We start from the raw sequence: 27,163 nt of genomic DNA, 5'->3' as shown, positions 1-27,163 counted from the left end.
CAAAATGCATTTCGGCTGCTAGTCGCCGAAGCTCCATTCCGTCGGAACGGGGCCGACGATTTTGTTTTTGACCGCCTGTAATCGAGGGCCGATAGAAATAATAAATATCGAACAGAATAACCCAACTACCACGGCCAATTGCCGGATCCTACGTCATATTGGGGAACAAGTCCCTTGCCTCGGGAAATTTCACCAGATTCGCACAACTTTGTGGATCCCCCATGTTGTCACGAGAGACACCCCGAGCCACGATATTGGAGCACTTTGTCTTTGTATTCTCCACTTCCCCATACTGTACCCCGAAATCCCCGCATGTCGCTTTGAGGCTGGAGACATGTCCCAGTCCGTGTGTATAAAGGCCGTTCACTGGCTGATAGCCGGCTTAGCCCTCGTCGTTGGTTGTTGGGCATCTGGGCTGTTTACTTGTGAAAGTGTGCGCGATCAATTTGTTGACATCATGGCTCGTCTCGGTCTGTCAACAGTTGCGGCTATTTTTGCACAAGCAGTTACCTCTGTGACTGCCACCGGTTCTGAGCAATGTAGCAGTTTGACTGCATGTGGTATCTCCTTTGGTGAGGCGGTCAGTATTGTCAATACGACTTCCATACCAGCGTCTGGTTTGAATATATCGGGGACTGTCAACACCATTCCATTCTGTCGTGTCTTTGCCGAGGTGTCATATGCCAACAACCATTCGGTCGGGTTCGAAGTATGGCTACCAGAAGGGACAGACTACAATGGGAGGTTTCTTGCTGTCGGCATGTCTACCCTGGACTTTTGACCATGCATTCTCGCTGACGAAGGACATAGGCAATGGAGGCATGGCAGGGATTGTCGACGAAGCGGCCCTGATGCTCAACGTGAATAAGGGCTTTGCTGTTGCCGGTGGAGATTCCGGCCATCTTGCATCCGAGAACAATGACGGCGAAGGCAGCCCCGGTGTATACATCCCATATCTTCATGACAAGGATGAGGTTTCTGCGTGGATTCACAACTCCATCGCACTATTCACACCGCCGGCCAGGAAAGTTATCGAATACGTGTACGGCAGCGCCCCGACTTATTCGTATTACCTTGGCTGTTCGACGGGTGGTGCCCAAGGCTTTTCTCTCGCTCAGTTCCATCCAGAGCTATTTGATGGAATCGTTGCCGGCTGTCCGGGTAACTGGTACTCACATCTCGCCCTGTCATTTTTATGGAATACTATACCATCAACAGTCAGTACCTCTCATTTCAAATTTGGCTAAAAGGTGAGTTTGACTGACGATCCAAAAATAGAGCTTAGGCTTTCTCCCACAAGAGACTCTCGACTACATCAAGTCAGCAGTAGTTTCTGCATGCGACGAGCAAGATGGTGTTCTCGACGGTCTGATTGAGGATCCATTATCATGCAAGTTTGACATTGCATCTCTGAGCTGTGCTGTCAATGAATCTGTGCAATGCTTGACTACCGAGCAACTGGCATCAGCTCTGCATATCTATGGCGGACCCCACGATAGTAGAGACAACTCGAGCCTCTATCCTGGATTTTCGTTTGGCAGTGAATCAGAATGGATGTATCAGGAGGACATGCTGGCGGACGCCTTTACCATTCCGATTTTGCAGAACCTCGTTTTTGACAACTTGACCTATAACGCCAGCACATTCAATTGGGGCAGCGACGTGGATGTGTTGGATGCCCGGGCGGGGACTCTCATTGATGCAATTAACCCGAACCTCTCCAATTTTAGCACTCGCGGTGGCAAGATGATTGTGACCCAAGGGTGGACTGATCCTTTCAATGCTGCTACCTGGCCTATACAGCATCGCGAGCAAATGGCAGCCGCCACACAAGGGGACATTGATGATTGGTTTGAATTATACATGATTCCAGGTAAATTCCCTCCCATCAACAAGATTCATCCTCGTGCTTGATTTGGACATTTTGGACCTAATGCAATTCTTATCTAGGTGGTGGTCATTGCGGAGCTTCATCAGGTTACTCCCAAGCTCCAGCTACTGCGCATTCGCTAGAAGCTCTGGTACAGTGGGTAGAAACGGGGGTGCCGCCGGCGGAAATGCTTAGCAGTGGTCCTACAGATGGAAGCAACCGAACCAGAAAACTATGCCCATTTCCCAAGACAAGCCACTATATTAGCGGGGATTCTGAGGATTGGTCATCTTATAATTGCGAATAATATAATGTAGTTTGTGTACATACAGTACCTATATCGTCTTTCAAGATACATGTGTGTGCAGGGAATGCAGAGTCGCGCTGTCATTGCGGTACGCTAATGAAGCTTCTGGAAACTCCCGCTCGCTGTCAGACTACCAACCAAACGATCCCCCGCGCTAGCTAAAGTCAGTGTTCCCAAGGCATGACATAAGCTTCTGGTACGACCATAAAGGATCAGTAATCGCATACGGCACAGCCAAATACAACAGCCGAGATCCGAATCCTGAATTCTAAACACCATTACAAGCAGCCGAGATTTTTAATCGCAATAAATTGTGCTTAACAATCGTGCAACATTGACAAAACACTTTGTAGTACCATCAATTGGCATAAAAAGGGCGACCATGAACTGCTTGCTTGGAACAAAGAGAATGAAAATCATTACTTACAAAATCAACACTCTTGATCATCGCTTAGCAGCTCCTAGTCTGACATAATACTACCCATCGAACAAAACGAAAATCCAAAGTGCCGTCTGAAGCAATGACTACCAAATCGACTGTCCTCATCGTGGGTGGTAAGCTATTCAAGTACGTTGTTCTTATTGTGTCAACCACTAAGAAGACTCTCTAGGGACCGGAGCACAAGGAGCCGTAATTACCAAAATTCTTTCGGAAACAAACAAATACTCAATCCTTGTCTTTACCCGAAGCACTACCTCCGTTCATGCCCGAGAGCTGGCTGCCCTTCCCAATGTGGAACTCGTCTTGAGCAAAACGGATGCTGGATATGACCTTGACGCCTTTTACGAAACTGCAAAACGTGCAGACGCAGTCTTTGTCAACACGGATGGCTTCGCGTTGGGTGAGATGGCAGAGACCTTTTGGGGCATTCGCCTTTTTGAGACGAGTGCCAGAGCAGGGGTCAAGCACTTGATCTACAGTGGATTGGACTCCAATGGCAAAGCAAGCGGGTATGATCCCGAGCTGTACGTCGGCCATTATGAAGGGAAAGCTCGAGTTCAAGGTCCGTCCCCATCCCATCACCACCACAACATGCATGCGACAGTGACAAGTAACTAACGGAAAGAAACAGAGTGGATCAAGGCACAAGGCACAGACAGCCCGATGGCGTGGACCATTCTTCGTTCGGGACCATACGCCGAAAGTCTTCACGAGCATCTGCGTCCTCGTTTCACCCCCGATGGAACAGCCGTATTCGCCTTGCCTATTGGCGACGAGGGCGAGATCCCATTCGTCGGCCTGGAGGATTTCGGCCGCTACGTTGACTGGGCACTCTCGCACCGCGACGAAGCAAATGGCCAAGACATTGGTCTCGCCGTCGAGTTTGCCAGTCTAAGCAGGCTGGCCGCAGCGTATACTGCAGTAACGGGGAAACCAGCAACGTGGAAGTCCATCCCTGCCAAGGACTGGAACAATGTAGCCTGGGCAAAGCTGCCAAACCAAGGTGCCACCAAGGTCGGCTACATGTCCATTAGCAATCCCAATGCGTTGAATCTGAGCTACGATCAAAACTTTACACATTGGTTCAATCTATATAAGTCGAGGATTTTGAAGAGAGATTTTGACCTGCTAGACCGGATCCTACCCGGCCGGGACAGCTCTATAGAGGGTTGGATGCGAAGAGTTGGCTATACTGGAGAACCAAAGACGGTTCTGAGAAGTACCCAGAATCCCGGGCGAGCTGACTAGGTTCTTACTCTTGTATGTTTGCAATTGCTCTCCTGAATTCATGTCACTTGCCCCAGATAAGTCACTATTTGAGCGGTACCTGTCAGGATCGGTCGTCTCGTAGCCGCGGATGGTGGATCACAGACTTTTGGCCCATAGATTTTGTTTTGCGCAAACCTTTTGTTTAGTCAGCAGCTTAAACATTTGGAATTCTAAACATGTTTGACAAAAAATGAAAACCAAAATAAAAATTGACAAAATGGATTGGCCTGTAGTTTTCACACGTGCACGCTGGTTGACTGTAATATGTCGCTTAGAGCTATCTCCGAGGTTGTGTGTGGCTTGTTGGGTGCTATATAAGAAAGCAGAGAGACTGTCTCCTCTTGAATACAAGCATACAATTATTTGGTTTCGGTTGCTATTTGGCTGTAGATTGCAAGTTTCGGTCTACTCCGGTTCAAACCAAACCGATCCGGTGCAGCTACCAGCTAGTTCTTCTAAACATACTGGGCACAAATAGCGTCCCCTCCGATATCCATGATATCCGCAATGGTAACATTGGGAATCATCTCGTACATGGATAAGATATGACTCAGGGTCGTGACGTTGCCCGGATCACCGCTATAGTCGGTGAAGTTGGCGCCGGGGGCATCCCAGTTGTTGGCAGCATTGAACTCGTCGGTGGGAACATTTTGACCGCCCATGTCGGTCAATCGCGCAGTCAGGTTGGCCGATTGCCACTGCCACCATAATCGGTCGAGATTGGTGTGATGTAGGAAAAACACGGGGTCTCCGGGGGAGAGTACCGGGTCTTGCATCTGCAGAGAAACATCTTTAGCAGAGTGATGAAAAGTGGGTGAACCAGCTTTATTGGAAACTTACCGTGCCGCCAGTACCGGCGTGGCCTGCCGAGTGTGGGCTCTGACCGTAGCACTGCCAGGCTTCCTCATAGGACTCGAGTGCATAGCATGCGTCGACTCCCTCCTGGCTGGCGACCTGGAATGTGGTGACGCTGATGGAACGGTTGAGGTGATAGGTTGCCGTCTTGGGGATGACCGTGTTGAACGACCAGGCACCAACGTGAAGCTCCATGTTGGCAAATGGTCCGTCCGTGACGATTTGGTTATCAGACGAATTGCCATCGCCGCCGATACCATAGACAGAGTCCCAAACGGAGGACAAGGTGATATTATCAGCATCGACTTGTTCGTCCCAGTAAGGCATTCCACCAGTGTAGTTGCAATATGTCTGCAAAAGCTTCTCGTGCAAAGTCATGTAATACCGATGCCAAGGAAGAAATTGGCCCTGGCCCAGTTTTAGCGTTGGAAATATAAGAATCGAAGAATAGAACGCTATTTTAATCGTTCCCAGTAACACAACTTACGACACCATGGATGTAGTTGGACATGGTCAGATGCAAGTATTGTTGCTCGTCCCAAAGAGTGGTTGCACCGTCATAAAGTCCAAAGACGGCATCGTGGGTGGTCAAGCAGACTTCGGCGTCCAACCAGGCCAACTTCTCCTCATTGCTGAGCGAGGTAAAGTTCTTGCGTTGCACAGGCGATTCGCAGGTGTCGGCGGCGACAACAGCGCCCAAGGTTGCCAGGGCGAAAATGGATTTCATGACGACCAGTTTGCACCTATGTTGGATTGGGAGAAAGCAGTCGTGGTAATGCTTCAGCAGTATCCGTGCAGGTCAATAAACTAAGAACGCTGGCCTGGGAATTAACAACTTAAATAGACAATCCATAGTTGTGAGTTTCCTATAATTCTAGGAAGCGATAAATGCATCGTGGCCCACTTTAACGCCTGCTGGAATATACTACCCCTCAAGATTCTATTATGAAATGAAGTACCCGTAGGTTGACGAATTCTAGTCGTCAGCCTTTGTGGAGGTGGGTTGGCCTGTGAGGATAGAGGGCAGTGTCATGTTGAACTTGTTCAATGCGTTATACGCGGCTATGCTTGCCGTCCCCGTATTTGGTAGTCATAGTTTTGGCTGATCAAAATACGTCTACTCTTTTTCATCACTCTGCCAAGATATCTGTATGGAGCACGCGCAAGTCATTTTGCCTTGCACACCGGTACTAAAAGGCTTTGGTTCTTGATCTAGAGCTGCCCAAGGCTCTGGGGATGGGGCGCCGCTTTCTGCCCGGCCCTGAGCCAGCCCTAACATTACGTACACCCCAGCCAACTTGGCATAACACAACCAGCGGATCAACCCGTGCAAAAGCCATTGCGTGCACCAATCCTCACACTGATGCCAGTCAAGCACGCCTTACTCAGCAGCTGAATAATATTAGACATGTCTGTCATACATGCCAATTACCCCTTTTTGACAAAACTCATTTGTTAATTAGTACGCATGATTATCAACAGTGGATCCTGCCATTTGTTACTAAAATTGGCCCAAAAACAATTTTGATTCATCTTCAATTCTATAAAGGCAAGCATGATTTGGAATACTCCTCAATGGCAAGGCTACTTAGTTATGGCCTGGAACTTTGACTCTGTCAATTTCAGTATCTTGAGAAAAGATCGAACATTATTTTTCTACGGCAAAGAAAACTTTTGCCAGCAGGCTCATGTGTCACCCCGTTTTCTAATCCGTGTCTGTCCTCAAGACAATGACGGTACCACATTTCACAACGTTACCGCCATAATCAAGGTTAATTAAACAGTTGGAGAGTGAAACGTCTCGCGAGCATCGAGGAGCACCGGTAAAGAATCTTGATATGGGTTAGATCTGAACCTGTAGAGTTGGTAGTTGGTGTCAACTATACAGTCTTTTGATAAATTGGAAAAGACAAGCTCTATGTATTTGAATACGTAGTATGCACTAGATCTATCTAAGCGCTGGCAGTAGCGGTAGCAGTTGCCGTGATGGCTGCCGTGCAGGAAGCAGGCAGAGGAGGCAGGTCTGGGTCATCCGGGGTCAAGTTGATCATCAAGAAGCAGGGGTCCTCGACACCGCCGTCAGCCGTGTGCTGAACCGCAGAATCAACTTCGTAGACGGCGGAAGGGTCGATGCCGACAGAGATCCAGGCGAGAATACCATCAGAGACCGAGTCTCCGAGAAGAACGTAGTTGACCATAGGGTCAACGCCGGTGGCTTCGGCCTCCTGGACGACAATGTTGTCCTCGTCATTCTTGGTCCAATCCTGAGTATTGGAGGTGTAAGGTACAAGAGTCTCTACCTCGTCCAGGAGATCCTGGTCAAAGAAGACTTGACCAATGTGCGGCGTACTGTGACCACCAGTGATGGTACCATTCTCCAGCAAAGACCAGTTTCCAGGACTGTGAGCGAGAAGGTGAATGTGATGAGTACATCCAGTGTAATGTCCAGGCACAATACTCTGGAAACCAACGACACCATCCACATCCGTTACCTGGATACCGCGAAGCCAGGTCGTGTTCAGGCCAGCCTGACTTGAGATGCCCGAGTAGGAACCCGTGGCGTTGGCGTGCCAATAGTCCACAGCCACTCCTTCCACCGGTTCACAGGTGTTGGTGTCAATGAATTGTACGTCCAAGTAAAGCGGTACACCGACCTGATCCTCGGTGACATTGGAGCGAATGAACTCTCCAGTGACGTAGTAAGGACCTTGCGTGGTCTCGGGGACAAGTGCACAGGAGCCGTTGCCAGTGAAAAGGACAGATGGGTCGGTATCCGCAGTCAGTCCAGTCAGGTTGGAGTGATGGGTAGTGTTGAGGGCCGTGTCGAGATCGCGTTCAAGGATGACGCGCTTCTGCATTTGCGAAAGCAGAGCATGTCGGCGACGAGCTGCCGCTTGGGGAATGCCGCGAGCCTCGAGAGCGCTGTTGCATGATGCAAGAGAGCGAGTCCTCGCCAGAGCTGCCTTGCGCTGGAGCGCTTCAGCAGCGTGGTCAGCGCCTGGGTGTGCTATTGCACTTTTGCCCATCAGGGCGATGAAAAGCAGTTCCTTGAGATGCATTGTATTTGCTTTTCCAAAGAATGTAAGTTTGAGCAGAATTCAAGAGAGACGGCTGTGATAGTATGCCCATCAGCATAAAATCAATTAGCTCCAGCGGGAGGTCATTTTATATGCTGCTCATAGAAGAGACCGCAGACAGGTTGGTATTCACCGTCTAGTATGACCTCTTCCATGTGATGAGCCAGGTCCAGGCTGCTGATGCTCATACCGCTCTCAGAGTTGTAAGGAGGAAAGACATGTGGTATCAATTACGCGTCCCGTTGTCCAACTAAGTTGGGTCCGGTACTTCTGACTTGCCATAGACCTGTCCGGAGAACGCCCGGGGATCATGGCCGGTACAGCGCTCAAGGAGTCTGCAGACCAAATCATGACAGAACTACAGTCCCAACTTGGCCGCCCGTGGACTTGCATGAAGCCTGGTTGAGGAGCCATGAAAGCTTACGCAAGCTGGGTGGATAGGGACGACAACGTCCTTTATGTCTCTTTATATGCTTCATCCATGGATTTCAAGCGTCTCCTCGGGACGCATCATTTGCCGTGTTCAGCCATGAAATCTGTACGGGGAATATGATCGGCGCCCGGATTCCCGGATTTCTTTATAACAAGGGGCGGGGAAGTGACAAGCCCCATGCATGCGATGGACCCATATGATACTTGACACCAATGAATATCCTTTAATTTATAAACCTCCCCGACGCCCCTGCCCCTGCCACGCTATACTAGCGTAGCAGGGCATGCCGTACGCCATGAATGAACGGTAATGGTGCCGTCAGTCGCCTAGCGGATCTAGCCCGTCATTTCAACGAAGCATTTCGATGGGTACCGAAAACTTTACAATTTGCAACCCTCAGACCCCTACAATCCATCGGAGATATCGGGGAGTTATCATGGAGGGGAGGGAAGAAAAAAAACAAAGTAAACACGTAGATCAAGTTATTACTCAGGACACTCTGGTTTTGAGAATAAGCCACATCTGAAGAAGCTCAAGCTGTAGTTGCGAGATGGAGAAATTCACTACTCGCTGTGTTTGAGGGGTACACATCGAATGTGGAGATAAATAATTCTGGTCTAAAATAATGGGTTTATAGATTAAAGTAACCACCAATAATGCCGACCTGCGTTTCAATTTCTATACAGAAGCTCAAAGTAGGGTTTGGAGCACTAGGTGTAGTCGGGGCAAAACGGTTTCGATTCACTGAGAAAACAGATTTGGAAAAAATCTGCTCATGGGCGACCATCAGCGTCATCCCAGTTGGGGTTGTCCACACCACCGTCCTCAGTTAGGTAGACAACGGGGTCCACGACCTTGGAGTAGGTCGAATTGATTCCAAAAGATACCCAAGCAAAGATTCCATCCTCGATGCTGTCGCCCAGCATAACGTACTCCATAATGGGATCAACGCCGTCAGTGGCGGTTTCGGTAGCCATAATGGAGTCGTCGGCGTTTAGGGTCAAGTCCTGCTCATTGGTAGTATACGGGTAGGTGTTTTCCACAAGGCTGATTAGATCCTGATCAAAAAAGACCTGGCCAATGTGGCTGGTAATGGTTTCAGCACCCAGAGTGCTGTTGGGGTAGAGTGTGGCATTCTTGTGGACAACAGTGTGAATATGGATCGCGCGTCCGGTGTAGTGGCCAGGGAAGATGCTCTCAAACTGGGCAACACCATCCGCATTGGTTTCCTGGATACCGCGGCCCCAAGTCTTGTTCAAGTTGCCGGGATCCGACTCGCCAGATCCGTTACCTTCGACCTCGACACCGGCATAGACACCAGTTGCATTGGCGTGCCAAATCTCGAGATAGGTGTTTGGCATAGGTTCGCAGGTGTTGATGTCAACCACCTGGAAGTCCATGACAATAGGGACACCCTCTAGGTCTTCACTGATTTCACGACGTACGTACTCATCAGCAACATCTGTGAGAACCGATGTCAGGACGACGGATCATTGCCAATGCCGTGTCTTGTGGGGTAGATGAAACCTTACAGTATGGTCCCTGTGTAACCTGTGGGGTCAGGAGGCAGGACTGGTAATCGGCGAACAGTGTGGCAGCCGCGGTGTTCTCACTGTATGCAGACGAAGTCTTGTTGTGGTCGGTGGCTAGAACGTCGTCCTCCGACCTCTTTGTGATTTGTCCTAAACGGTGCATAAGTCTGCCTTGTCCTTATCAATGAGAAGGAACAAGTGACTCACTCTTCACACGGGCCTCGTGAACACCGGCGGCGCGACGGTTGATGTTGCGCTCGTCAAGGCCACGGGCCTTGAGCTTCTCAGAGCAGTGGCTCAAGCTAGTGCGCTTTTGGGTAGACAGAAAGCCTCGGCGCACCTTGATCTCTTCTTCTATGTCGTGACTGCCTTGGGCCTGGGCAATGGTTGCCAGAACGGCTAGAGGAGTGACCAGTTTCGTCAAGTGCATATTGGCGAGAATGAAAAGGTGATGATGGGACTAACGAGAGGTGACAATTGGGCCTTGCAAATCGACACATAGGACATAATCATCTTCTCTTATATCAATCATAGTATTCAAGTATTGAGAGGTTCTGGCCAATTGCGATTTGGCGTTACTCGAGAATGCTTCATCTACTTCCCTGGGGCTCAGCCTCGAGTAGTCCTTGGGAGGAGCAGCTCCATACCGGAATCAGGTTACGCGTAAGACGATGTGCTGACGCCGCAGTGGCTCATGCGCAGGCCCTTGACTGGAGAAGTTTGATAGAATAGTCAAGGAAAATACTCACCAGGTAGTGAGGTACTTTAGTGCATAGTTGGAGAACTCCTATTGCAGTGGAGCCAGCCCGGTGTTTTCTGAGAAGTCTACAACCAAGCGCCCTTCGAGAGTAAGGTGTATCGTTGCGTAGGTATTAATCTACCCATCGTCGTCAGCATCATCGTAGTCATTGCATTCCCCGTTCTTATCTCATTAAGAGCCATACTAGGGATGTTGCAGGTAAAGTGAAGCAAGGCAGGGAGCAAAATTGGTAGCGATGCTCGAGCCAAAACCAGTAACAAATCAGTCAAAAATGTTCAGTACACGTAATACAGTCACAGGGGGTTTTGATTGCTTTGATCCGTAGATGAATGCCTGTGATACATTGATTTTTACAACGTGTATTTGCTCCTCCTTTTGTTGACCGAACCCGAGTTACCGCAAGCTGCACCAGGGTATTCATCTCCTGTGTTGAGTAACCGAACTCAGTTGGTCAAGATAGTGACATTCCTATGGCCGATATAGTAATGGCTAGTCCTTCTTACCCGGCAGGTGAATGGATCCACGGTGGGCCATGGCAGAAGGTCCAGATTACACGGACTAGTTCCTTGAGGCACAGAATTGTGCTTGGAAGGTTTATCAAGGTCGAATAAATGTAACTTGCTGCATATTTTGAAGAAAACATGTTTAGGTCTGTTAGGTATGGCAGGAGGGCGTGATTCAGGTCATGTGCTACCTTTATGTCAGATCTGTACTGTGTACCGCGGAAAAGGGTGACGGAAAATATGTATCCCGCCGCCCTTGGGGCTTTCCTGAGCATTGTTTCAGCGCCGTCCTTCAGCGCCTACTATCAAGATTACTTTTGTTGACGCGTAGCATATTATTGACAGACTACGCAACTTGAGATGGAAATGATTGAGATCAAAGCTCTCGCCTGACTTTGCCGATATGGCAGACACCCGCATTCTTCTTCTCATTGCGGCCATTGCCTTGATCCTATCTCTCGCGATCCCTTCATTGGGGGACCACACCATCAGCCGTGTATCTTGTCCCCATGCCTTTCAACTTGTGGGTAGAAAGCTCACATCATTCCTGCCTTCCGGGTTGGCATCAATTATATCACCCGCTTTTCCTTGCAAGCCGCACTCGTATCGCACCGAGATAGTTTCCACCGATCCACTCGTTATCTACTTTCACGATTTCCTGGCTTCCTACGAGATACCTGTTTTACTCGACACGGCCGAGCCTCTCTTCCGCGACTCTTTGTTGACAAATAATGATGGCAAAGTGCAAGCGTCCCGCCGACGCCACGAACGGCTGTTCTTCGAATCACCGATACCGTTGTTGAGAGCGTGCTTGGACGCGCGACAGAGATCATGGGAGGCATGTTCAACGTTCCTCACGATGATTTTCAACCGCCACAACTTGTACGATACACGACTGGGCAGCATTTTGATGTCCATGCCGATTGGTTCGACGTTCCACAAGAACGGCGCTTAGATTCCACAGGCAATGGTTCAACATGGAACAGACAGGCAAGTTTCTTTGCTATACTACAAGACGATTGCACCGGAGGGGAAACGTGGTTCCCTCACTTGAAGCCTCCCGGACTGGTTAATTCCCCATCTGCTGCCATATCTCAGAGCCGCATCTGGAGAGAGCACGAAGATGGAGGCTTGGCATTCAGATCAGTCAGAGGTGGTGCACTTTTCTGGGTCAACCTCTTTGCAAATGGCACAGGTGATGACCGCACGCGACATGCTGGACTCCCTGTCCTATCAGGCATGAAAACAGGCATGAACCTTTGGCCCAGAGTATATTACTCATAGAGAACAACAAACAATTTTGTGTTTTATTCGAACTGTGTTTCAAGCAAAACTGAATGCAGCAACGCTCAACTCTGTTCTAGAAGCCCTGTGCCTACCTCTGCATAATAATGTTCTCCAATGGTGGAATGGCGACAGTGGTGAGAATTCACAAGTCTCCGAACGGCCTCTGCAGTGATCGTCCACGAGCACGACTATCCATACCAGAATTTTGTGACCACTAATCACTGGTATCACAACCCGAGTTTCGTGTCCACTTTCACGAGTACGAGAGTCTTCTAGTACACATTATAGTCACGCTAGCCAGGAAGTGAGGCTGGGGGTAAATGGAGTCTAGCCCTTATAGTGGAGCTGCGACTGGGGTAAACGTGTGTACAGTCCAGAAAAGGTAAGCAAAATCTTTCTGCTTGGCAGCCGGATAAAGTCCGTAGCCGGCCTAAAACCGACTCTTCGTGACGTTTCCGGCCATGATCTGTCAGTATTCACAAATCCAGCTGGCCAAAGACGACGTTACTCACAAAGTCCCAGTCAAGTCAGTCTCCACAGGATGAGCCAAGGACACGCAAGCCTCCATGGGCTTGATCATGCTTAGAATTAAGATCAACACCCAACTACCGAGACTCTGACCCAATCAATTGTGAAGTTATGGTTATTACTGGCGTTGTGTCTCTGACAAATCAACCTTGAGCCATTAGCAAACCGTGTGGATAAAGTGGACTCTCTGTTTACGTAGTCCTCGTCGCTCGACTCCTTTGTGCTACGCGTCGTAGAACTGCCAAGATCTTTGCGGCGGGGCCAAAGAGGCTGGTCTGGAGATTCCTGCAACAGTTACACAATGGAGACTTGGGAGACAATCATTGTGAGTGATAGAGACAGAAATGGAAAATCTTGACCCGAGGATGGTCTCCTTATTCCCCACAAGCCGCCTAACAAAGAATTATGCTTGCGAGGGTTTCTAAGATGCACTCTGATATTCTGGATTTCTGACCGTACAGGAGAATTCAAGATATCTCCTGGATCTCTAGCATGATGATTGCGAAGCACTCTAACCGAGATGAGAGGGACAATAAGTTGTCCACATCAATATAGTGATAGGAATGCGAAATAGGATTTTAGAGAAACCATTAAAGGAAACTTGACCGCATCTGATGCGGTGAAGAAGTAGTTGTATCTGTATATATACTATGTACAAGATCACACACGATTTCCCGTTCGTCCACACAAATTGTTGTTGAAATTAAGCGATCCAATCCTGTGCTACACCAAAAGGAAGCCTCATCAAGATGCGTTTCTCTACTTTCTCGACTCTTGCAACCCTTGCGGCTTTCACGGCGGCACACCCAGGCCATGATCTGTCCGCCGACATTGCCCAGCGTGCTGCATTCAAGAAGGTTAGCACACGTAGCAACCTTTCTCACTGCAGCTCGCAGCTCGAGGCTCGCGGCATCGAAAAGCGTAACTTGGCTCGACGCTCCAAGGCCGTCCAGCAGATGCGGAAGCGCGACCTCGAGTCTGTCCTCGCCACTGATCACAATGCCACATCTTCTGGTTACACCAAAAACACTCCTGAAAGTACCATTTTTGCAAGTGAAAACTCTTGCGTCTTGACCCCCGAGGAGACCGATGGCCCGTACTGTAAGCAACCACCATCTCGAACAAGGAAATGAAAGACACTTGGCTTATAGACTCCCAGATGTCACTGGAGAATACGTTCGTAAGAACATTGTCGAGTATCAAACTGGTGTTCCCATTACCCTCGACTACCAGGTCATCAACGTCGACACGTGCGAGCCCGTGTCCGACGTGTACGTGGAGATTTGGCACTGCAACGCCACGGGCGTCTACTCTGGCGTCGACAGCCCGCAGGGCGGACTCGACAGCACGTGGCTGCGCGGCATCCAGCTGACGGACGACGATGGCGTCGCGCAGTTTGACTCCGTCTTCCCGGGCCACTACACGGGCCGCGCGACCCATATCCACGTCCTGGTGCACCACAATGCCACCATTTACCGCAACGGCACCCTGGGCCATGATGCCACCGCCACACACATTGGTCAGTCCTTTTTCGATCAGGACCTCATCTCGACCGTCGAGTCCACCTCGCCCTACACCCTCAACGAACAGACCTTGACGGAGAACTCGGCCGACGATATCATGGCGTCCGAGGCGGCTACCGAGGGTGTTGACCCCGTCATGCAGTACACCCTGCTGGGCGATAATATTAGCCAGGGCATATTTGCGTGGCTCTCATTTGGAGTTAATGTGACTTCCTCGAGCAGCGCTGGTGCCGCGGCCATCTACTATGCAAGTGGCGGGGTCACTAACCCCGACGGGCCTGCTGCTATGGGCCCTTAGAGACGAAAACATGTCGAGGGCGAATTCAACAGTCTTCTTTAGACCACTCTATAGATTGAGACAAAGAGAGGCGCTTAGGAAGGACATGTTTGCATATGATTGTCCGCCTGGCACAGATATGTATGGAAGTTGAGGATATCAATCGATTGGCTACCGCGATGCCCTCCATCGAAGAATAGATTCAAACAAACGCCATCAAAAGGACAGAAGGTAGAATATTGAAATGGGATTGAATGTTCAATGTCTTAGTATGTGTATCGAAACACAGGGTTCTCCCCATCCGTGACATCATCAATGCCTGCGTCCAAGTCAGTGACTTGGCTAGCATCCGGTAGCCCATGTGTCATGTTGCGCCGCCTATTCTCCAACACGCAAAGAACATAATATGCCACACCAGCTGCAGCCATGACGGCAAAGGCGCACAGCATGGCCCCGATTCCTAGGGGATAAGTCGGTGATTGTTCATCGAGGAAGAATTGCGGTCCGATGATATTACCAACGGCTATAGAACTCATCAGCGATAGGCTCATTGAGTGGAGGAATGGGAGAGCAGAATGGAGAAGGTGGATTGGCAAACAGAAAAGCGTACCATAAACGACCGCCACAGATATGCCCATGAAGCTCTTTTTGGTGGCTCCGGCAGTATTGGATGATGACAGACTCAGCATAAAGACCCATGGCACATTATAAAAGCCCATGAGATACACTCCAGCCAAGGAAGCATCGCGCTGCGTCTCAATATCAAGGAGATGCACCATAAGAGCACCAGACAGACCAATTAGCGAGGACATGACCCAAAAGATGCAGCGCAGGTTCGGCACGAAGAATGTGATGGCTGTCAGGATGGCCTGACTGACCATGGCTACAGCGGCTTGCGGGGTAGCCATGAGTGTCGTTTTAGTACTGCTGAAACCATAACCAGATATGATCAAAGGATTAAAGTTTGTGATGCCAGCGTTGGCTACAGCGTAGCCTAGGGCGCAGATCCAGATACAATGGCACTTGGGGTCTCGAGCAGCCTCCCATATCTGAGAAAGTTTGAAAGCCTAGATATGAGCATGGTCTTAGCAAGCTAGACATCACTCAGATAGGCATTTGTCATGCAGTTCTTAACATACCTTCTTCGAGTCGATGCCTGTCTGATTGGAAGCAAGCCGAACGGCAGCCAATTCCTTTTCCTTCGCCGTGAAAAACCATGCTGTGGACGGAGAGTCGGGCATGGCCAATACAAATAAACCGCCGCAGAATACAGTCACTGCGCCATAAATCAGGAAGACATAACGCCATGTCGAAAGGGGACCGTCAATCTTTCCAATGGCGTACGATAGAATACCACCAAAGACACCTGCAAACGTGTTATACCAGAAAGCAGTTCGAAGAGGCTGCTCCTCGCGACGGTACCACATTGAGTTGAGAAGCATCATGCAGGGCAAGATGGCTGCCTCAAAAACACCAAGGAGGAAGCGAACGGCGGCTAGGGAGGCGAAATTGTGGCACGCTGCCATGACGCAGATGAGGGCGCCCCATATTGTAAGACAAGATCCGACGTATTTTCCTATGGGCAGCTTGGTCATGAGCCACAGATTCGGGAACTCCATGGCCAAGTATCCGAAATAGAAGATGCTGCTAAGCCAGGAGTATTGTTGGCCGCGCAGATGGGCGTCGGTCTTGATACCGAGTACGGCTGCGTATCCGAGCGCGTTCTAGATAGATTCTCGCATGTATTAGTCTAGCGGGGGGGGGGTTTTTTTTTTTTCGCTTTTTTTCTGCTTTGTCTCTTCCATCTTGTCTAACAACTCATGGCAATGAATCTCACCTTGTCCAAAAATGCGAGGGTCATGCTCAATACCGCCAAAGGCATGACCACCAAGTCCGTTTTCAACAACAATCGCCTGGCTCGGGCAGGCGTCAGTTCCCGATTGATCACCTGGTCGTTGTCATTTTGGGCGGTATGATCCACGACGCTTTCCTCGCCGGATCCTATCTTGTCGTCTAGTTGAGCGGCGGACATGATTGAGCGCGCTCGATGCGTCTTGGAAGGGGTCAACTTGATTAAAGGCTACCCATTCGAGTCTGTAGAACTAAGGCACATATCTGTTGGTCAGGCGGTGGCTCCTTTATGACCTAAACGGTTGATATTGTCCTCTATCTCGCGATCGCTGCCCCAAGATGGTGTCATCGGTGCTTGCCGAGATAGACTCCAGCCAGCTCGGGCGCTACCGAGGAGCAAATATGGGGTAGCCTCCAGTTACTGACTCGCGGTCTCGATACCCATTTTCATGCGCTGGAATTGGACCCGCTCACTCGGTCTACACCGAAAACCTGCTAACACCCAGAAGAATACATGATATGGAGTCGCAACCAGAAAATATCAGCCTCCAACCGGCGGCGATCAAGGCCTGCAGTAGGTGTCGCGCGAGAAAAGTAAAATGCAGTTTGCAAGTACCACAGTGTTCAGCCTGCATGCGCCATGGCGAAGAATGCAACATTACCGACTGTGTAGCTTATTCGTACCGCACTGTCGAGCATCTTCTCGGGCGCATCCAGGATCTCGAGCGTCGCTTGGCCGCAGTATCATCCACGTCTGCCTCGGAGGCTGTGAATCGTACAGATCGTTCGACTTCAGTCGCACAGAGTCAAGATAAGGCATTGTCGAAAGAGGCTGAGGAAATCGGCATACTAGCTATTGGAGGGCCATCTCCATACTCGGAAGGGGCGTACGTCGGCAGCGCCTCGGGCTCGACGTTTGCTCGGATCTTCTTCAAGCAGCTTTCTCTGACATCCGACCAATTCAATGGCGCATCTTTGGGTCGCGATGCACCAAACCTGTCCCGCGACTTGACTTCTCGCCAAGCATCGTTGCCGTCACAGTCCATCGCCAAGCACTTGCTTACACAATACATTGCGCGGGTACACGTCTGGTGGCCCTTCCTAGCAGTACCATTTCTCCGTAATGTCTTCAATCAGATATACCAGGATCCTCAGCAATCTAGCGATTATGAGAAATTTCTCGTATTTGCTGTCCTTGCCTTGGCCAGTCGCGAGGCGGCGGCGGGAGGTGTACGCACGATGGACCTGAATTCGCCAAGCTCATACTATCAAACTTGTCTCAACTTCTTCTCGGGCTTTCGTGAACGTGCCTCGGCTCGCAAATTGCCGTCAATCCATGCCACTCTTTTACTCGGTTTGTGGCTCCTGGATGCTCCAAACGGCCTTGCGGAGCTATGGCATCTCAGTCGCCATGCCATGTCCAGTGCAATAGAAGCAGGACTGCATCGCCATAACACGGACTGGGGCCTCGGTGATGATGAAATGGAGATTAGGAACCGCACCTGGTGGTCGGTGTATAACCTAGAACGGTAAGTCATAGTCGTCGTTGGGTCAGGACGTATTGCAGAGACGCTGAACCGAGCATCAGTCAGGTAGCTACCATGACAGGCCGTGTCCTGTCCATCCGAGATCATGCTATAGAGACACCTCTCCCAATGTTAAGAAAGTCGCTTGACAGCATAGCCGGCGACGATAGCGCCACCATTGGGAGGTCCGAACACGAATCACAAATCATTGAGCCTTTTCGGCGCATGATCGAGCTTCGCAAACTCTCCGGACGTATTCTCGAGTCCGTCTACGTTCGCCGGAATGAGGGTCGAGGGAATCACAGGGATGTGCAAACTGATAGTCGCCTCAACGACAGCGTCAACACATCGCTCCAGCAAATATGCGCTCAAGCTGACGCCATTGCCCTTGAGCTGTCAGCCTGGGATGAGAGACTCTCCTCTTCATTCTTATCCCCACTATCACCGATGACGTCTTCTGAACTGCCGCATAATAGGAGTAGCAATATTTGGAGACACTACCAGAGCGAGCTGCGCATAGAGTCTTGTCTACTCCAACTCCTTCTATACCGCCCGTCCCCGGTTTTCATGATACCTTCATCCAACATGACAACTGCGTGCGGACGGGCGGCAAGGACAGCGATTGCTGAATGGAATGCTCTCCAAAGACAACGCGAAAGAGACGGGACGGGAGGTGCAGTCTGCAGGTCTGTAAGGCAGCTTCATGGGGTACTAACGGCTGGTCTTGCAGCGCTGTATTGCGACTGGTAGGTAGCGTCACATGAAATCCCCATTTGAAGCCTGACTTGCAGCTGATCATGTCTCTAGGCGCACCGCACGACTCTCGACGGACCCGACAAGACTCCTCTCGGGACACCTGTGGCTCGAGTCGGATACACGAACTTGCCTAGATTTGATCGAGCGCGGGATAGTGTACGTGGGAGAGGCTAGCTTTGGCCGCTATCGAGACATGTTCCGTGCTGCGAGGCTCCGCGTGTATCTCAATGCGCCGAGTAGTGCTCGGCACAATCCGTCGTCAGCCGGCTTATCGGGGATGGAGCTGGAAACCGGGGCGCCGGGAATCGACGACGGGTTGCCGCTGCTTGGAGGAGAAATTGACAGCTACATTAATCAAGTGAGCGACCTGTTTGACGGAGGCACGTTTGAGCTAGACGAGGCGTTGAATGACTGGTATGCCACGCTGATGCAAGGGACATGGACGCCTGTGGGGGCTGAAGACGCGGGGTGCTGAGTTAGGTTGCTTCCACTATCATTTCTGTGAGTATAGCGTAGGACAGTGGGAACTAGGTCTGCTGTATTCGGCCACCACCGAAAATGCGGGACGATGACAGTGTACCTCCTCGGTCTGAGCCGAGATGAAACAGAGTCTGGTACCTTTCGTATCAATACGCAGATATATAAATCGATTTTGCTGAAAGAATAGACCTCGATCAGATTCATGCTGATGAACATTCAAGGAGTTGCAAACTTATGCGATCATGTCTTCCTCAGCGACACCAGGCGAACATCATGCCGGCACACACGCCGTGATCCCCAACCAGAAGAATGAAGCCATTCTCATCGGAATGCGAGATGGCGTAACGGGTCAATTTCGTGTTGTACCCCGAGAGCAGGCTGTTGTCTCTGTCTTTGACTCAAACTTCCTCATTGGTGATGGCATTTGGGTGAGTGGTCTCCGGTAGCTCTTTGCAACCCTCTGAAAAGCCCTATTAACACAGCCATGTAGGAAGGTATTCGCGCCAAGCGAGGCAAGGTCCAATTTGCCAGCGCGCATCTCAACCGTCTCTTCCAGGCTGCAAAGGCCATGCACATGGATCTAGGACTCTCAAAGTCACAGCTGTTGGGCCTGATTCACGACACACTTGACGCGAATGCCATGGGCGACGAAGAGCACGTGCACATGCGGCTCGTCGTGTCGCGCGGGCTCAAGTCAACGCCGTACCAAAGCCCATCAGTAAATATTGGGCTGCCGCTCATTGTCATCATCCCCGAGGTCAAGGCCACGGACCCGGCCACCCACTCGCGGGGCTTGCGGTTAGGCACGACTTGGGTGCGCCGCGGGTCGCCCGACGTCAAGGACGAGCAGTGGAACCACATCTCAAAGGCGACCGACGTGCAAGCTTGCGTACATGCTGGCGTTATGGGAGTGGACGAGGCGCTAATGCTGGACCAGCGCGGCTTCGTCAAGACGTGCAATTCTGTCAATTTCTTCATCGTGCGCGGGTCCGAAGTCTGGACTGCCACCAAGGACAATCAGATGCAGGGTGTGACGCGGCAAAAGACCATTGACGTTTGTCGCGCTCACGGCATCGTCGTGCGAGAGCTCGACTTTGCCCTGACCGAGGTCTATGGCGCCGACGAGGCCTTCTGCACTGGCACCTTTCCTTCGCAGATCCACGTTGTACAAATTGACGGTCGCGTCATTGGCGACGGGCAACGGGGTCCAGTAACAGAAAAGATTGCTCAGTTGTATGCGGAGATGGTCAAGGCGGATGTGGGCAGATCGAGGGAGGAGATTGTGGCAGAAGTGGAAGCGCCGCGAGACTTGAGCTTTCTCAATGGCATTTGAGGGGCAGCGTCGATGGCATGACACCCACACTTCCATTGCGCCATAATGCTGAAAAGACGAGACTCTTGCTCTTGAGGCAGGCGAAATACCTGGAACATGACTCAACGTTGCAAAAGCGATTGCGACGGGCGGTTTTGTTGGCCACTCAGTTCCGAGGTCATGCTGATGGTCCTGCACTCGCGGGGTTCATATAGCCTGTACCCTTTTGTAGAACTTGGGAGTGCTCTGTAGAGGGGTGGGTTGCCTTGGGCTGCTGCTTCAAGCAATTTCTAGCCCCTAGCGTGCTGATTACAGCACTACTAGCCCGTGCATTAGTGGGATTGTATACCCCCAGAGCGTAGAACGCAGTTTTTGGACCGACAAAACCGGTCTTGGTATGAGTACGACAGCATTTAATTAGACGACTGTATCTAAGAGCTGGTAACATAAAAAGAACGAAAGAAAATGAATGAAAAAAGAGAATAGGTTTGAAATCAACCGACAGTATTTGTCGGAGATGGAAATTGGATTGCTGGGATCATGTGAAAACGAATGTTTGCTGGATTCTATGTGGGTGTACCCTACTTGCTATATCTCAAAGTTGAAATCACATGTATACAACATAAACCAACCCACACCATGAGCAACAGCGCTGTAGATGCACCGATGAACCCAATCACAAAGAGGCATATCCCTTGCGACATGTTTTGAAAGCTGGTACTCCCATTCATGAATTCTGTCGCCAGTCCCACCTGAAGTGCAGAGAGGATAGTTGACAAGTACAAGAATGCGACCAGCAGCCACGCAAAGTTCTTTTGAAAGAATATCGCCTTCCATGTCGAGTTGGACATGTAGCCATGGACCAGGCTCTGAAACGACATTGTGCCCGGCAGCACCCTGGTGAGCTTGGTTAGGCGCGATAGTCGCAGTTCGCCGTAGCGGTAGCGCATGCTCGTTGTATGCTGCTTGGTGCCTTCTATAAACGTCAAGACCTCGTCCATGAAGCAGCGCCACTGGTCCCAGCTTATACTACCCGGAAGAAGGTTCGCTTGTGTCGCAATGACGTAGTCACTCTTGTATGATATGAGCCAGCCGTAAGAGAGTAACAGCCCGCATGCAGATTGATACAGCTCTGGATAAGGACAAATCTCATCCTCCCAAAAGCTATAGCGCAGAAGATATTCAGGTATTGGCTTCAAGAAGATTGAGTTCTGGTGCCAAACCAGATGCTCATCAGCGGACTCTGTGATGACAATCTTCCGGCTCATCTGAACCTGGCGATGCAGTGGCCGCGCTGGCCTCGGTAGTCCAGCTAGCCAAAGATGATTGTGCAGCCGATCGAGTTTGGGTGTGTGCAGTTCGGTTTCGAGACATTCGCGTTTTTGTTGGGTCGGGTGAAGAAGTGCCGGCCCGGAACGGATCCGGAGTGGCAAAGATGCCGACGAGAGCGGGGAATTATGAGGAGAAAATGGCGGGGTGTGTCGCTTTGGAGGCGGAGTTATAGAGTGCTAACCCACGAGAGTCAGTTTCCAACGAGCTGTCACAGCCTGGTGGCACTTGAAGGACAGACTTACAAAAGGCAGCATTGTTATGAAACGGTCTGCAGAGTGCATAGAACGATTGTCGCATGAGTGAACGGCTCTCAGTGCATCGTGCGACGTGAATTGGGAAGAAATTTGATTAAAAAAAGGTTGGATTGAATGCGGACAAGGCGGATTGTAATATTTGGCAGCGATTTTGCCTGACTGCCTCGGGCTGTGCATCAGGGCCAATCGTGTGCACAGTCTTGTGGTTCTTGCATCATTAGCTTGGTGCGCAGTCATCCTTGCAGTCCGTCTGGTCAGAAGGGACCATGATTATGAGGGGTTACAGCCTCAAGGATGAGCATCAATATCTTGGACTTCTGGGACTAGCAGGCAAAGAAAGTCAAAAGTGAACCGAGACTATTCCGATTCTGAAAGAACTAGGTCGGAAGAACATCACATATTTGGTATTATGGGCAGGCGATAGCAATTTGACGGATGCAAGCGTATTCTGGATTTTATTGTCAAAAAAATTGGATAAGACGCCTTTCTTAAAAGAATGGACCCACGTCAAGTCAGCGCCATTACCTTTGACCAAGGGCTGCTGTCCTATCATACCAACGTCAATACATCATGCCATGTATACGTCGATAGGACTTTCTCGATGACTTACCCCCCAAACTTGATACAGATTCGCCTGGAGGTCTTTTCCAGTAGTCTGCCCAAAGACGACACGGGCGATAAATTCGGCGACGACATGTTTGCCATTTTTGAAGTCTACTGTGAGCCTACCTACTAGCAATATATCACTGTATGTACTGCTTGCAGTATAGACTCGAAGAACCTCATGCTTGCGACGCTCGATGGTGTCCCACGCTGTCTTGCGGCTTTTTATGATCGCTAGACCACATTAGTCATTGCCACTATGCATCATATGCATTACAAGTATACCCTACCTTCGGTCCCTTCAGACTTTCCATGCAATCCATAAACAACTGCGTCGCTGGTGTACAATGTAGCAAGTGTGGCTCCTGACTCGGGGTCCTTGGAGTCAACTGTAGTAAAGAGCTTCGCAAGCCAAGATTTTATGTTCTCTGGCGTGGCTAGATCGACTGGCCAGACGGTGTTGTCCAGCGCCATCACTAGTTAATTTCGCGTTCCTGGACGAAGTCTGGTGTATGGAGAAGTATTGAATAGAAAGTTTACAATACACGATATGATTGTGATTTGTAGGACTCAAGACAGCATTTACCTCTCCCCGTTTGCCTAGATTCTTTCTTGATTCATGCGAAACTCAACACAGGCTCGGATACCACGTATAAACCAGCCCATGGAGAGCGGGAGCGACCGGGCCGGATAATAATTATAATCCCAAGTATTGAACAATTATTGACCTCACGGTCGGGTATATTATCAGTTTGAAGATCTTGTGCCTTATTTACTGCAAATAGTAAATCTGGTTCGTTACTTAAGTGGACGTCATGGCTCAGGCAACCTCTCCCTCACTCGAACCAGCGTTCGTGGCCCGCTTGAACCCTGCACCTGGCTTCAGAATAGGTACAAAGAAAAAAGAAAATCAATGCTGTATCATTCATTTTATGAGAACAACCCATGACTGACTTTTCGCTCCTAGGCGCCACGTCCAATGGGGAGATTGTAGATGTTGTTGTGAGTCTCCTTAGAACAGACGCCACTTATTATGCATAGAATCGCTGACTCGGTATCTAACTTCCACAAAAGCCTATCTCATCTGGAACGGTAATAAGTGAGCCAAACTTCAATGTCCCTTTAAACGCCGAGATCGTCTTTGGGTCAGACCACGTCCGCATCAATCCATCGCAATCACATGCGCAGATTAATGTCAACGCTGTTCTCAAGAAAGTAACCCATTCCAGAGAAGGAAGATTTAATCCTAACTATTTTTGTTATTCTAGAAACAAAGACGGCGCCCTGATTATCTATGCATACCAGGGAGTCATCGCGGTTGACGCTGCTTTCCTGGCCATTTTCACTGGGGCGCCAGACGCAAAGACGACAGCTTTTGGCAATGCCGTGTCGCACGTCACGTTCAAAGCAGGACCGGGGCTGTTGCAAGAACTGGAGAACAACCTGTTTGTTGGTACTGCACGCTTTGTTGTCGAAGATGGAGGGTTCTACATAGAAACAAAGGTCTCCCGCGTCGTCGGTTGATCGGATCTTTTGGGCAATACATGTAATAGGACACAGTATGTCGTGGAATTAATACTGTCGCCGTGCATGACCTCCAGCTTGCTGTATGTGGAGATCGGTTTGTCTGTAGATTTCCATTGGTGATTGCAGCCGCCCTCGGCGCCGAACTGCCATTTACGAATGGGATTGTACTTCTTCATCCCGGTATCTGCCATTCCTATTTGGTGCGGGGAGATAATCCAATGTAAGTTCCGCGGAATAAGGCAGAGTCACCTCCGGAAGGAGAAGATGGGTCTGGGTCACCGGAGCACCTTCGGTCGGGGTATGCTTTTGATGATAAATGCTCTAAACCGAATCCATTACGGCAAGAAAATCATCCCTTGAGTCGTGGAGACAGGCTCTTTTCTATCTATTGAATCCATCATTTTATGTATGAGATTCGTCCTTAGAACGGATAACTTTCCGACGTATAAAAGCCGTGTAGCCATCTTTTGCTCAGCGTTTGGGTGCCCCCTTGCGCGTGGAGGTTACGTTCGGCAAAATCCTTCACTTGCGCATGCGTAGGAGGAAGACCCAAAGCGTCGTGAGCTCAAATCCACGCGGATAGCCACTTTTCCTGTCTCGGTCGGAGTATCTACTATGTATTTATCTGCCTGTGACAGTCCGTGTGATTCGTGCTAGCCAGCCTGGCTGCACGGGCCACGAGCCGATCCCCACCGGCTGCCGGCTTATCCATAGCTGTATTATAAATAAAACTGTTCCCCAGCCGAAGACCAAATTAAGCTCCTTGTCTTTACATAGTAGATCATCTTTTGATCATAGGTTATATATGGTAAAGTACAGTGAGTCCCTGTTGGTGCCGTAAGATTTCATCATTTTCCCACTCTTTTTGCCCGGCAACAGCTACGCATTAGATTAGCACGATGTGCATTTACATCATATACAGTGGATCTCAGCCTTAACCACAGCCTTAAAAGTGGATGCATGGGTACCTAAATACCTACCATGAAACATAACGAATAAGGGATTCGAACGGTTTTGCCGATCGGGGACTTATTAGTCTACCTAACGTAGGTATGTAGCTTGCCTAAGTACTAGGCAACCGTGTAAATATGCTTTAGATGACAGTGAGATTTCGCAATCCTTTTCTACGCTTGAATCCTCCTGCTGTTCTTCAATGCCGGTTATCCCGTTTGCGTCTTTATTAGAGCCGGTTTCCCTGGTTATTCAAATGTTTTTTTTAATTGCAACTGCATGCTGATATCCTCCATCGACAGTTGTTTAATGTCTTTTTCATTGAGTTCCGCATAAATTGCGGTATCTTATTACAAGAAGCTCTTTCTTAGCTTCACACCAAGTGAACATAAAACATAGAGACACATGTATTTATTCAGGCCATTTCTTGGTGCTTTTGTAAAGTCGGGTTATTGGGTGATATTAAATCGATCTTTTATGTTAATCAAGATAAATTTAAAAATTAATCATTATAAACCGAAGGCCGCTTGCATTAGGCCAGGCAAAGGCTATATCGCCACTAATAGCTGTTTCACAGCAAATGAACGCGACCACGGTCCAACCTGTGTAAAGCAACCGAATATTATGAAGCCATTGCCACCGAATTTTAATCGGTCCAACGGATAATAAACGGGCGTTCATCCGAGATAAATCAAATCAAAGTGGACTGTGCACTGACCGAGCCGTCGAATATACAAAATTTTGACGAGGTTGGTCTTAAAATAAACATGCCGTCACAAATTAGCTGCTCGTGTGATTGCTTATTTATTAATCAAACGAATGTAAAGTCTGCCTCCAAGCAGGAATCTATCTTAGTTATCCAAAAGCCCAGTTAAAAGAATGAATGATCAGCTGCCGCCCTGTCAGCATAATGCAAATCCCAAACTCAAATAACAAAGGGTAAGCGCCGATTGTGTGATATCTCATCCCATGTTCCCGCAAACGCTCTCGCCCGTGACAGCCCGTCCATACACTTTCTTAACGTGGTCATGCCAGACAAATCCAGTCATCTGCTGGCTAGAACATCTTCCATTAAGAGTATCCATGTCGTCGTTTAGTTCGTTGGTAAGGCATTCAATTTTGTTGCCATAGTTGCACATATAAGCCATTGAAGAGCCGATCTTGAATCCAATGATACTCTTCGACTGGACATTTGGCTTGTTGTTACAGTAGTCCTGTAGCTTACCCAGCGACTGGATGTATTCCGCAGAATCGACATATATAATATCGCTGCAAGTTGCTTGATCTACGGGGAGTTTGCGTTGCATGATTCGGGATCGGACCGCAAGGTTGGGTGAAGTGGCGGTGGCCTGAGGGTCATGGCGAGCAAGCATCTTTACGTTACTCGCGGTTCCAGAGCCAAGATCAGCTGTGAAGAGCCCATCCTCCATGTTTGGGTCTATCTGGATACTGGAGCCAGTGATAGCACCCAGCGCCAGAATGAGAAAAGTTGTTGCTTTCATGATGGTTGATAATGGGGGTAAATAAAACTAGATTGGCGAGTGATAATGTGGTGGTAGTTGTGGATTGTTGTGGTGATTGTAGTGGTGATTGCAATGGTGAAGGTAGTGGTGAATGATGTCTACTTCTTCGATTAAAGCAAGCGAGGCTTTCCAGAGTACTTATATATACATTTCAACACAGCAGTGTTAAGCGTTCTGCGTCAATGCACGTCATATGGTCCTATTTTTGGCCACTCAACATGTTCCATTCCATGAGGTTGATCATATACATCTTTGAAGCAAATTCACTCAGAATAGACTGATCTGCAATATAATAGTCATGTCAGAGGTAATAGCTTGAGGCGCAGGCGAGTAGGTAGAGCCACTTTAGACAGGAAAGGAAGGCGTACCTATCTTTGGACAATCT

The 27,163-nt window shown here is 49.5% G+C and overlaps 10 protein-coding genes across 10 annotated transcripts; 6 read left to right on the top strand and 4 right to left on the bottom strand.

Annotated features, from left to right (window-relative positions):
- Window positions 1–457: 457 nt before the first annotated feature.
- Window positions 458–1,914, top strand: PFICI_01618 (uncharacterized protein; the record flags this gene model as incomplete). Its single annotated transcript, XM_007830199.1, has 3 exons — window positions 458–754; window positions 804–1,217; window positions 1,279–1,914. 3 exons carry the CDS (start codon window positions 458–460, stop codon window positions 1,912–1,914), a joined length of 1,347 nt encoding a protein of 448 aa, XP_007828390.1.
- A 784-nt stretch (window positions 1,915–2,698) lies between these two features.
- Window positions 2,699–3,867, top strand: PFICI_01617 (uncharacterized protein; the record flags this gene model as incomplete). Its single annotated transcript, XM_007830198.1, has 3 exons — window positions 2,699–2,732; window positions 2,789–3,181; window positions 3,251–3,867. 3 exons carry the CDS (start codon window positions 2,699–2,701, stop codon window positions 3,865–3,867), a joined length of 1,044 nt encoding a protein of 347 aa, XP_007828389.1.
- A 476-nt stretch (window positions 3,868–4,343) lies between these two features.
- PFICI_01616 (uncharacterized protein) lies at window positions 4,344–5,470 on the bottom strand (the record flags this gene model as incomplete). The annotated part of the gene is made up of 3 exons (XM_007830197.1): window positions 4,344–4,664; window positions 4,729–5,151; window positions 5,231–5,470. The coding sequence occupies 3 exons, from the start codon at window positions 5,468–5,470 to the stop codon at window positions 4,344–4,346; spliced, it is 984 nt and encodes a 327-aa protein (XP_007828388.1).
- A 1,225-nt stretch (window positions 5,471–6,695) lies between these two features.
- PFICI_01615 (uncharacterized protein) lies at window positions 6,696–7,802 on the bottom strand (the record flags this gene model as incomplete). Its single annotated transcript, XM_007830196.1, has 1 exon — window positions 6,696–7,802. The coding sequence occupies one exon, from the start codon at window positions 7,800–7,802 to the stop codon at window positions 6,696–6,698; it is 1,107 nt and encodes a 368-aa protein (XP_007828387.1).
- Window positions 7,803–9,026: 1,224 nt separating this feature from the next.
- Window positions 9,027–10,215, bottom strand: PFICI_01614 (uncharacterized protein; the record flags this gene model as incomplete). Its single annotated transcript, XM_007830195.1, has 3 exons — window positions 9,027–9,715; window positions 9,786–9,935; window positions 9,993–10,215. 3 exons carry the CDS (start codon window positions 10,213–10,215, stop codon window positions 9,027–9,029), a joined length of 1,062 nt encoding a protein of 353 aa, XP_007828386.1.
- A 1,664-nt stretch (window positions 10,216–11,879) lies between these two features.
- Window positions 11,880–12,332, top strand: PFICI_01613 (uncharacterized protein; the record flags this gene model as incomplete). Its single annotated transcript, XM_007830194.1, has 1 exon — window positions 11,880–12,332. The coding sequence occupies one exon, from the start codon at window positions 11,880–11,882 to the stop codon at window positions 12,330–12,332; it is 453 nt and encodes a 150-aa protein (XP_007828385.1).
- A 1,280-nt stretch (window positions 12,333–13,612) lies between these two features.
- PFICI_01612 (uncharacterized protein) lies at window positions 13,613–14,684 on the top strand (the record flags this gene model as incomplete). Its single annotated transcript, XM_007830193.1, has 2 exons — window positions 13,613–13,964; window positions 14,023–14,684. 2 exons carry the CDS (start codon window positions 13,613–13,615, stop codon window positions 14,682–14,684), a joined length of 1,014 nt encoding a protein of 337 aa, XP_007828384.1.
- A 245-nt stretch (window positions 14,685–14,929) lies between these two features.
- Window positions 14,930–16,695, bottom strand: PFICI_01611 (uncharacterized protein; the record flags this gene model as incomplete). The annotated part of the gene is made up of 4 exons (XM_007830192.1): window positions 14,930–15,186; window positions 15,274–15,730; window positions 15,803–16,387; window positions 16,501–16,695. 4 exons carry the CDS (start codon window positions 16,693–16,695, stop codon window positions 14,930–14,932), a joined length of 1,494 nt encoding a protein of 497 aa, XP_007828383.1.
- Window positions 16,696–17,147: 452 nt separating this feature from the next.
- PFICI_01610 (uncharacterized protein) lies at window positions 17,148–19,271 on the top strand (the record flags this gene model as incomplete). Its single annotated transcript, XM_007830191.1, has 4 exons — window positions 17,148–18,043; window positions 18,103–18,492; window positions 18,547–18,786; window positions 18,848–19,271. 4 exons carry the CDS (start codon window positions 17,148–17,150, stop codon window positions 19,269–19,271), a joined length of 1,950 nt encoding a protein of 649 aa, XP_007828382.1.
- Window positions 19,272–19,518: 247 nt separating this feature from the next.
- On the top strand, window positions 19,519–20,609 carry PFICI_01609 (uncharacterized protein; the record flags this gene model as incomplete). Its single annotated transcript, XM_007830190.1, has 2 exons — window positions 19,519–19,704; window positions 19,767–20,609. The coding sequence occupies 2 exons, from the start codon at window positions 19,519–19,521 to the stop codon at window positions 20,607–20,609; spliced, it is 1,029 nt and encodes a 342-aa protein (XP_007828381.1).
- Window positions 20,610–27,163: the final 6,554 nt, after the last annotated feature.

The sequence above is a fragment of the Pestalotiopsis fici genome, assembly GCF_000516985.1.
Source record: "Pestalotiopsis fici W106-1 unplaced genomic scaffold PFICI_Scf_1, whole genome shotgun sequence".
NCBI classification, from domain to species: domain Eukaryota; kingdom Fungi; phylum Ascomycota; class Sordariomycetes; order Amphisphaeriales; family Sporocadaceae; genus Pestalotiopsis; species Pestalotiopsis fici.
Note: the sequence above shows the minus strand (reverse complement) of the source record. Positions and strands in the feature narration are given on the sequence as shown.